This window comes from Dermochelys coriacea, chromosome 12 (genome assembly GCF_009764565.3).
Source record: "Dermochelys coriacea isolate rDerCor1 chromosome 12, rDerCor1.pri.v4, whole genome shotgun sequence".
NCBI classification, from domain to species: domain Eukaryota; kingdom Metazoa; phylum Chordata; order Testudines; family Dermochelyidae; genus Dermochelys; species Dermochelys coriacea.
The window spans coordinates 25646270-25656457 of NC_050079.1; the positions used below are offsets into that span (position 1 = coordinate 25646270).

Here is a 10188-nt window from a genome sequence, read left to right on the forward strand (position 1 = left end):
TCCTTATGTGTGTTAAAGCAAAAATGGGTAACAGGAGATTGAAGAAGAGAGGGATTAGAAACCCATTATAGGAGAGGTAGTTTTAAACCCTTCTTCATATCATAGAAGCTTCTCATACAAAAGTGTGTGTAAAGGAGATAGGACTCAAATTTATATCCCTGTTTTCACAATCAAGCCTGTACCTAATCACTACTGTGCTCCTCCATCTTAAAGCTCAACCGGAGGAGAGGCCGTGCACCTGGAACTCAGTGTTAGTAGCGCAGCAGAAAGTCATAAAGAGACCCTCATCATCCTTAGTACAGTAGTCATAATAAGAATACATTTTCTTGGATCACAAACTGCATATTCACTTAATGCCAACTGAAGATAAAGAAATCCAATTGAAATGCCTATATTTTATACTTAATCTGATAATCTACAGAGGGGGTCAACTTTTCCTGCTGAACAGTTGCAGGACTCTAGAATGCTGCCTAGCTGACATAAGCCAAACAAAATAAAGCTAGAGCAAGTGCAGTAAGAACAACCTTCCTCCTTTCCCTCCCATCCCTGACCGTTTTAAAGTACGCATAGTTACTAGCTAGAATATGTACTACTAAATCACTATACAAAATTGTATAGATAAACAAAGGTAGCAAATCTTGTACATGTACCAAGTTTTATGAAAGTGTATTAATATTCACTTCTCAGCACAGCAGTTTTGGAGTTCCCTTTGCAAGAATTACTAAAAACCCATACTACCATGTGACTTCAAAATGTCACCATATCTGCATTATGTGACATTTTGCTGCACAAATACCTTCATTTTACTGAAATAAGAACTTAATCTGTTCAAGAAAATAAAACATTTATTTAAATAATTGCTGATCTGGATCTTCTTGTATAAATATAAATTCCTCCAAGGGGTTCTGATGATTAGCTGGCCAACAGCTTCTTTCACATGTGTAAACTATAACTGTTCCAAATTCAACTGATAGATCTGAAAAAAGTAATATTTAAGAGTTTACAACATGTACTGTATTAGTGGTTAACATTAAAAAGGCAGGTGTTTATAAATGCATAAGCAGTATAAGCAACAAATAGCTATTTACATAACTAATTGGTCATTTGTTCATGTGCAGTTTTAAAACTTTTAAAACAGTTTTACCTTTCTCCACAGGTAATTGAAATATCTATTTAGGGTGGGTCAGACAGGTAGACTGCTACAATTTTAAACAACTTTGGGATGCTAATTAGTGTCCCAATCTGGCAAACACTTGTGCACATGCTCCACAGCATGTGAGAAGTCCTAATGACTTAATTATAATGTCTTGTAAGCATATGATGGGGGTAAGGGGGCACTGGCTGTAGCTAGGCCAATGGACTACTCACATGCCTAAAGGTAAGCAAATGTGTAAGTGTTTAGAGGATACTGGACTTAATTAAGTGCTAAGTTTCTGGACACTAAAAAGTTTTGACATTATTTAAAAAAAAAACAACCCAAAATCTAAAACTCACATTCCACTTCATTCATTCCAGATTTCAAATACTAATGATAGGCCGAGAGATATTAATAATTCAGTATTAAAAAAAAAGTTGGACCGCAGAAGCCCAAGAAGGTTTGCTTAAGATTGATTTATGTTTAAGGAAAAACTATCGTTTTGGTTATACCCATTTGTCACCTATGCTGCAGAAATGTTCCATTGCTTCATAAAACTTAATTTGAACGTTAATCATTCTGTAATACACATATAATTACACAGTATCTCACTTATCGGATGCCTCTAAAATATTTTCTAATGTAAGAATATATATTTCATTATCCACCTCATGTACAAAACAGCATACAGTAATTTAGAAATGAGATTTACTCTTTCAGTTACAGTAATATTTTGTATTGTAATAGTTATAAAATTCAGATGGAAGTTTGATTTTTAAGTTATCAATCCTTTGACTGAAATTCACAAATAACTTTAAGCAGGCTTTGAGCATACTACCTTAAAATTTACTGCAATTTAAAAAAGGAAGAATGGGTCAAATTCTGCTCTCTCACATTTGTATCAACCACTGTGGCTTCAGTGAGTCAGTGAGGTTGAATAGGTATAACACAAAGAATGTAGTTCAGTATGTATTTGGGATATCACAATCCAATTTGTCTGGAACATCTTTACCATAATCTGCAGTATAGAAGGTTGGTGTCAGTGAAGCCTAAATGATCAGTGTTCTGAACTACATTTTGATATAAACACATAATAAATCAGGGTTTTGTTTAGTAATTAAACCCTCCTCATCTCAAATATGGTTAACTTTTAGGGCTTGTCTACACTTGCTGTACTGCTGTAGAGTTTAGTGAAGATGCTACCTATGCTGACGGAAGAGCTTCTCTTGTACTTCACCTCCCTAAGAAGCAGTAGCTATGTCGATGGAGAAGTCCTCCCATGGGCATAGCACTGTCTACACTGGGAGTTCAGTTAGCATAACTGTTGCTCTGGTGTGTGGATGTTCCACTCCTTAGAGTGACATAGTTATACCAACACAAATTAGTAGTGTAGACTAGGGTTTAATCTCCTAAGCAAACATTGAGTACTTTGTTACTTCAAAGTTTTCAAGAAAACCTGCTGAAATTTTTAAAACAAAATAAAGCTTCTTGTGTTTGTGATGAAATAGAATTTTAACAGATATTTATTCAGCTCTCAAGTCTTCAGTTTAGACTAGCATTACACGTTAATTATTATTCAGGGACAAGGAGTTTTCTAGACTTCTCTTATTGGAAAGGCACTAAGGAAAATGAGGCTTTGATCAGTCCCAGAAAATAGGAACAAAACGGGAATGGGAATGTTGCTTCTCATTAAAAGGAAGCTGAACAACACAGTGAGTCTTGTACAAGATACTGTCCTCACAAGACCCCAAAAGCACCGAGTGCAACCTAACAGAAGGCTACGTTCAATATTAGTTGGCTTCTTGATTGACTTAATGGTATTAAAAATAGTTATTTCATTCACTGTGTACATTTTGCAAGCAGCAGCATAAATTCCAGTACATCATAATCATAATCAACCAGCAGATTAACTAGTATTCAGTTAAAGCAACAAAAGATTTAACCTGCATCAACACTCTTCAGCATGCTGACCAGTGCTGGCATAAGTTGAAATTCAAAGACTCTGTTACTTCCACAGCTGTTGCAGACTGGAACCATTTTATTAATGCTGGATGAAGGACATGTTATAAATAAAGGCTGGCCACCCCAGGAGTATCTAGAGAAGAAAACAAGACCCCTTATTTACATTTTTTGCAACTAAATCTCATTGACTCAGACACATGACAATGTCACGTAAGTACTTGGGATTCTAAATCTAAGAGGCTGCTTGCCATACAAATAGGCAAAGATTCTGATTCCTGCTGATGACCTAAGTTTTAGAAATATTCATTCATTATTTACAAAGGTTAAAGTGGGGGAAAAGACTTAGAGAGTCATATGAGAGAGCTGGATGAGAAAGAATGCAGCCTCCCAATATCTAAAAGAAGACAGAAGCCATTGACTGGTGCATGTAAGATTTGCAGTACCCTCAACTCTCACTAAATGCAGTTGTGCAATTCCAGTTCACTGGGAACAGGGGGCTCTTAACACCTTGCAATACTGTGGTCCATTACAGTAAAACACAACATTTCTGTTACAAGAGATCTCTCATCTCTCAAGAACCACTGTTAAAAGGTAGCTTCTGCTTCAATGCAACATGTGGGATACTGTTCTGCACCTCTGAGAAGCACAGCACAGAAATCATAGTCCAAAAGGTAAAGACACTAAGGTGCACCTCTCCATTTCTGGGCTGCTCTGGGGGCTGGGATAGAGTTACAACAGCTGAATATCAGCTACTTAGGGACAGCAATGCTGCTCAGGTTCTCCAATGATCTATGGACTAAGGTTTCTACCACAAGCCCTGTTCCTCTACACACACACACACCCCCATGCAAGAGAGTCTCAGTAGTTGTCTTTGTCTTCCTCAGTTCTCCTTGACCAAATCCAGGGCTCTTTGCTCCTCCAACCATTTTTATTGGCATAAAGGGGTCAGAACAGGGGTGAGAATCTCACCTGTTCTGAACACAGGGTGTTTCTGTAATCTATACTGTATCTCACACACCACACTTAGAAACTCTTACAAATTAAAATAATTTTAAAAACACATTACATTTTCAGTGATGTCAAATCAAAGACTTGTTCATTCTCTGACACAAATGACTGACATTGCACCCCTACCAAAAACATGTTTAGATTATCAAAATACCTTAGAATTTGTTCACGACAGGAAGAAATTCTCTTCATAAATTTATGGAACACATGGTCCCTATTTTTGCCTTCACTTTTTTCATACTTCTCATTATCACCTTCACCTACAAAACTGGACGAATAAGGGGGAAATTTTGCCAGTAAGGTGCACTGTATAGTATACATGTTCAAAAATAAGTATGGTTACTCTGAGGAAAAACACACTTTTGAAGTTTCTTGTTATATTACCCATAATTAAATGACACCCGTTTCTTAAACTAGAGGCAACCCTTTATTAAAGTGTAATTGATCAGTTTGGTCCTGTTTCATCGATATTCACTGGGTCACAATCATTAAAGCTATTTCTAGCTAACCTGCAATATAATGCATGAAATCAAATCCACCACATATTTGTTTATATCTAGTGTCATTCCCTTCTGTGATCTCTCAAAGCCCTTCCAGTTTTTAATTTTGGTATTGTTTTTATTTATTCCCCCCAATACAAAATTGGGAGTCCTCTAACGTACTCTTTCAAGAAGGTCCCTTCAACTGAACAAGAAAACTACTTCAGAGAAGCATGTATGTATATCCTGCAAGTGATATCATCTTTCATACTTAAGTACCAGATTAACACCCCACTTTTCTGTTGTGGGAGCCTATTTTACATTCTAACAGAGTGGCAATTGTTCCTGGTTTAAGTGGTCAACTACACAAATGTTCTAGCAGCATAGAACTCTAATGTCCAAAATCTATTTTTCAGACTACTTCCTTCATAAAGTTTCTATGGGTCCATCTCTCATAGTCATCCAATCCCCCTCCTCAAATCCACAGGAAAAGGAAGTTTCAATACTAACCTAGGAAACTACAAGTATAGTGGACATAATCCATACACCAAATAGAATTAACTGTTAATATATAATTAAGATAGCATAAAATTGACTGATGCTTTAATGATTTAGAACCTGAATAGTGATTTAACTATTTTGGAAGAGGTCAGCAGACAAGAGCTCATCAAATGGTCTTCATTTAACAGCACAGACTATAAACCTATTCTCACCTTTCTGACATCAACTGTTCCAAATCAATGCCCTCCCTCTGCTGATATTCCTTTAAAAGTTTGTGTGCATGATCTGTATCAACGTAGCCAATATAGTCTTCCTCATCCACAACACTGATGTAGTAGGACTGGAATCTGGGACATAAGGTAGGCATTACTATCCCATCTCCACATGGAACTGGCCTATGTAAGGAATCAGAGATATCTGTAGTTTCCGACAGGCTAAGTCCTTGAAATTGGGATGCACATTCTGTGGCTGTGGACAAGGAGGAACTGCTCACTGTGTTTAAGCCAAGTAGGTGACTGGTGGTTTGCACAGGATATTCTGTTTCATCACAAATTCCCCAGTCATCTGCTCCATCGCACCAATCCTTTGTTGCAAAGTTATTCTCTTGTTTCTGAGAATAAAAAGGACAATTTTCAAGCACCGTGTCCCTAAGATATTGCACACATTTTTGTTGACACAAATGAAGAAACAAAGTTTCTCAACATAATGCTTGATTTAATTTTTCCCCCAATGCTAGATACTGACCCTAAAACTGCCCAAAACAAAGAGAAATGTGTAAAACAAGTGTGTAACATGCAAAGATTTATCTATGGAATAGGATATAACTTCAATTTTTAAAAGTTGAATTCTTGTGGCAGGTGGAACAAAGGTAGGACTTACTACATAATTATGGTACATTTCTGTCAAACAAACAAACAAAAACAAACTCAAATCAATCAATCAATCACTGTACAAACAGACTAAGTCTATCAGTACAAAAACCATACCGTTTTATTCTCACCCACCCATAGTTTAAAAAAAAAAAAAAAAGTTGTAATAGGGAAAAAAAAATCTCAGCTGTGAAGAAACTATACATTTTGTTTGAGGTTCCTAAATATTACACTCTGTATATCGCACTTAAAAAGAAATCATACTTGCAAGTTATACCTGCTTTAATTTGCAATCTTGTGTTTCTTTTCCTTGCATCTGCAAATACTGGGAGCGTAACACTTTCCAGCTAAAATGAAATATAAGAAAGTGACATGTAAGAAAAACAAGTAATTAATGTGATAAAGGCAAAATAAGATAACAGGATTCATTTTTTGTATTACAGTAGCACCCTCCCCCACCCAGAAGACTCAGAAGAGAAACGTAAACCATATACATACCTTTCTGATTTTCCCCAGCAGCCTTTCACGGCACAAGCAAACACATTAATGACACGCTGGAATAGCGAGCCTTCAAGGGGGCAATATATCTGCACTATGTGCATCAGGATGGCACCGCAGATCCCACAAGAAGGATAAGTCATAGTTACTGAAGGGGCACAATTCTAGGAGAAACAAAACAGTAGCCTTGATTAAGGATGATTTCAAGATGCACAGTGCAGTTGTATTTAATGAGACCTGCTAAGGCAAGGCTATGATAGAGAGATATAAAATTATGGTATGGAGAAAGCGAAGATGGAAGTGTTATTTACCCCTTCATGTAACACATGAACCAAAGGTCACCCAATGAACTTAACAGGCAGCAGGTTTAAACAAACATAAGGAAGTACTTCTTCACACAACACAGTCAACCTGCGATGGTCAAAAGAATAACCGGGTTCAAAGAAGAATTAGGTAAATTCATGGAGAATAGGTCCATCAGTGACTATTATTAGCCAACATGGTCAGGGGCACAACCCCATGCCCTGGGTATCCCTAACTTTCTGACAGCCAGAAGCTGGGACTGGACAACAGAGGATGGATTGCTCAGTAAGTGCCCTACTCTGTTCACTTCCCTCAGACGCACCTGGCACTGGCCATGTGGGAAGCTAGGCTAGGCAGCCCATAGGTCTGAGCCAGTATGGCCTGACTTAACGTCGCTATGCAAAAATCCTCCAAATACCAGCCCGCGCTGCCAGCCGGGCTGAGATGGGGCCGGGCGCATCTCGGAGAACTGAGCATGTACAACCACCGGAGAAAGCTGGGGTCTCCAGCAGCCGTTTGACATCCCCGGCTAAGCTCGTCACAGCGAACTTGAGGCTCACCTCCTGCGGCGAGCTCGGGCGGGCAGAGGCCGGTGCGTGCCGCGGGCTCACTGGGACTCGCCCCAGGCAGAGGTAAGCGCAGGATCCGGGGGAGCCGCTGCCCGGCAGAGGCCGCCAAGCGCCGGACTTTACCAGCGGTTCGCTTTGCTGTTGCGTTACGAAGCCGCACAAGCCTCCACCGCCCTCAGGGCGCCCGCAGCGACCCGGGCTGGCCCCGGCAGCGACCGCTCCGCTACCGGCCCACGAGCCCGCCCGCCCCTGTCGGGCACCCGCGGCCCCCTTACCGGGGAGCCGCCCAGCTTGCTGGTGGCCCACGACGGGGGCTGCAGATTGTCCCGGCCGGGATCCGGGAGGGCGGCGTCGCGGAGCCCCAGCAGCACGCGGGGCTCCGGAGCGCGGCAGGCAGAGGCGGCCATGCCGGCCTGAGGGCAAGGGGGGCGCGGAGCGCGTCGTGCCACGTGACGAAGGCAGCCGAGAGGGGACAAACGCAGGCAGGGGAACGTTCCTCCCCGGCGTCGGAGCGCCGGGTGGGGGATTGCGCGAAGCTGCCCGCGGGCGAAGGGCGCTTGCCGGCTGCGGCAGTAATCCGGGGGGCGGGGGCCGTGCGCCCATTGGAGTGGCGGGCGCGTCTGGTCGGCTGATGGGGCCTGGGGCCCCGCCCCTGCCCCGCGGGCTACCCGCCCCGCGCTGTCTGCGGCGTGCTGCCGAAGAGACTGCCCCCTCCTGGCCAGTCCCGGAACGCTGCTGCCCGGGGCTCCGTCTCCGCCCTGCCGGGGGCGCGCCGGGACCGACGCCCGCCCTGCCCTGCCCTGCCCTGCGCTGCGCTGCGCTGCGCTAACATGGGCTCCATGTTGGGCGACAAGTGAGATTTTCGTCAGTCTCAGAGGAGGCGGAGGGGTCGACGCATATACCACAGCGGGGGTCGATGCCTCCCTGGCAGCGGTGTCAGGCCCAGGCTATTGGAGAGGCGAGGTGGGTGAGGGAATGGGGTTGTCATTGTCACCTTTATGATTGCAGAAGACCCACCATCCTTGCCCCACCCCTGCTCACTCCATCCCCCCCTCCCCTGTTGCTTGCTCTCCCCCACCCTGGCTTACTCGCTCTGGGCTGGGGCGGGAGGTTGGGGTGCAGGAGGGAGTGTGGGCTCGGGGGTAGGGGTTTGAGGTGCAAGAGAGGGCTCTGGGCTGTGGCCGAGGGTTTGGAGAGCGGGCTCAGGGCAGGGGCATGGGGTTGGGGTGCAAGCCCAGGAGGGAGGTTGGGTGTGGGAGGGGGCTCAGGGCTGGGGCAAAGAGTTGGGATGTGAAAGAGGGTTCAGAGTGTGGGCAGCGCTTACCTCAGGCAGCTCCCGGAAGTGGTGGCATGTCACTCCTAGGCAAAGGGGCGGCCAGGGGGCTCTGTGCTTTCCCACACCCCCAGGCACCACCCCTGCAGCTCCTATTGGCTGTGGTTCCCAGCCAGTGGGAGCTGTGGAGCCAGCGCTCAGAGTGGTGCCTGTGCTGTGGGCAGGGGCAGCATGTGAAGCCCCCCTGGCTGCCCCTGCGCTTAGGAGCCAGTGGGACATGCCGGCCCCTTCCAGGAGCCCGTTCAGCATCCCTTTTCAACCAGGCTTGCCAGTCGAAAACCGGATGCCTGACAACCCCATGAGGGAATAGCTGGTCCAGTAAAAGACCAGCACTCACTCACTCACTTTCCTCACTCACCTTGTCTCTCAGTGCAAAAAGAAAGATACTGCATCAACAAAGAGCCCTAAAGAAATCTGATATGAGTAATGCAATTAAATTTTACATTGGTGCAGGCACTTAACAATAAAAAGCCCTAACTTCGTGACTTTATCCTCACTCATAACTATTTCACATTTGGGGACAATGTATACCTTCAAATCAGCGGCACTGCGATGGGTACCCGCATGGACCCACAGTATGCCAACATTTTTATGGCTGACTTAGAACAGCGCTTCCTCAGCTCTTGTCCCCTAATGCCCCTACTCTAATTGCGCTACATTGATGACATCTTCATCATCTGGACCCATGGAAAAGAAGCCCTTGAGGAATTCCACCATGGTTTCAATAATTTCCATCCCACCATCAACCTCAGCCTGGACCAGTCCACACAAGAGATCCACTTCCTGGACACTACGGTGCTAATAAGCGATGGTCACATAAACACCACCCTATATCGGAAACCTACTGACCGCTATTCCTACCTACATGCCTCTAGCTTTCATCCAGATCACACCACACGATCCATTGTCTACAGCCAAGCTCTACGATACAACCGCATTTGCTCCAACCCTTCAGACAGAGACAAACACCTACAAGATCTCTATCATGCATTCTTACAATACCCACCTGCTGAAGTGAAGAAACAGATTGACAGAGCCAGAAGAGTACCGAGAAGTCACCTACCACAGGACAGGCCCAACAAAGAAAATAACAGAACGCCACTAGCCATCACCTTCAGCCCCCAACTAAAACCTCTCCAACGCATCATCAGGGATCTACAACCTATCCTGAAGGATGACCCATCACGCTCACAGACCTTGGGAGACAGGCCAGTCCTTGCTTACAGACAGCCCCCCAACCTGAAGCAAATACTCACCAGCAACCACACAACAGAACCACTAACCCAGGAACCTATCCTTGCAACAAAGCCCCTTGCCAACTCTGTCCACATATCTATTCAGGGGACACGATCATAGGGCCTAATCACATCAGCCACACTATCAGAGGCTTGTTCACCTGTGCATCTACCAATGTGATATATGCCATTATGTGCCAGCAATGCTCCTCTGCCATGTACATTGGCCAAACTGGACAGTCTCTACGTAAAAGAATAAATGGACACAAATCAGACGTCAGAATTATAACATTCAA

At 44.1% G+C, this 10188-nt stretch overlaps 1 protein-coding gene and 1 long non-coding RNA gene across 4 annotated transcripts; one reads left to right on the forward strand and one right to left on the reverse strand.

Annotated features, from left to right (window-relative positions):
- Positions 1 to 827: 827 nt before the first annotated feature.
- Positions 828 to 7949, reverse strand: PDCD2L (programmed cell death 2 like). Of its 3 annotated transcripts, XM_038367783.2 has the most exons (7): positions 7600 to 7949; positions 6453 to 6616; positions 6232 to 6301; positions 5298 to 5695; positions 4260 to 4373; positions 3079 to 3230; positions 828 to 976 (listed from the first exon to the last, which is right to left on the reverse strand). In XM_038367783.2, exons 1-7 carry the CDS (start codon positions 7729 to 7731, stop codon positions 846 to 848), a joined length of 1161 nt encoding a protein of 386 aa, XP_038223711.1. In that variant the 5' UTR covers positions 7732 to 7949; the 3' UTR covers positions 828 to 845. The 3 variants fall into 3 exon arrangements, with proteins under 3 accessions (XP_038223711.1, XP_043350928.1, XP_043350929.1); XM_043494993.1 differs by lacking the exon at positions 4260 to 4373 and having other exon boundaries at positions 7600 to 7918; XM_043494994.1 differs by lacking the exons at positions 3079 to 3230; positions 4260 to 4373 and having other exon boundaries at positions 7600 to 7918.
- A 63-nt stretch (positions 7950 to 8012) lies between these two features.
- LOC119840986 lies at positions 8013 to 9121 on the forward strand. Its single transcript, XR_005288366.2, has 2 exons — positions 8013 to 8287; positions 9028 to 9121. It is a non-coding gene; the product is annotated as an uncharacterized LOC119840986 (long non-coding RNA).
- Positions 9122 to 10188: the final 1067 nt, after the last annotated feature.

Bases quoted from the DNA above. Each gene is read 5' to 3' on its own strand.
- PDCD2L (XM_038367783.2), bottom strand. From the start codon at position 7,731: ATGGCCGCCTCTGCCTGCCGCGCTCCGGAGCCCCGCGTGCTGCTGGGG. The intron at 5,696-6,231 runs GTATAACTTGCA...TTTTATTCTCAG, and splicing joins AAGATTGCAAATTAAAGCAG to AAACAAGAGAATAACTTTGC. The intron at 977-3,078 runs GTTAAATCTTTT...TACTTTTTTCAG, and splicing joins GCTGAAGAGTGTTGATGCAG to ATCTATCAGTTGAATTTGGA.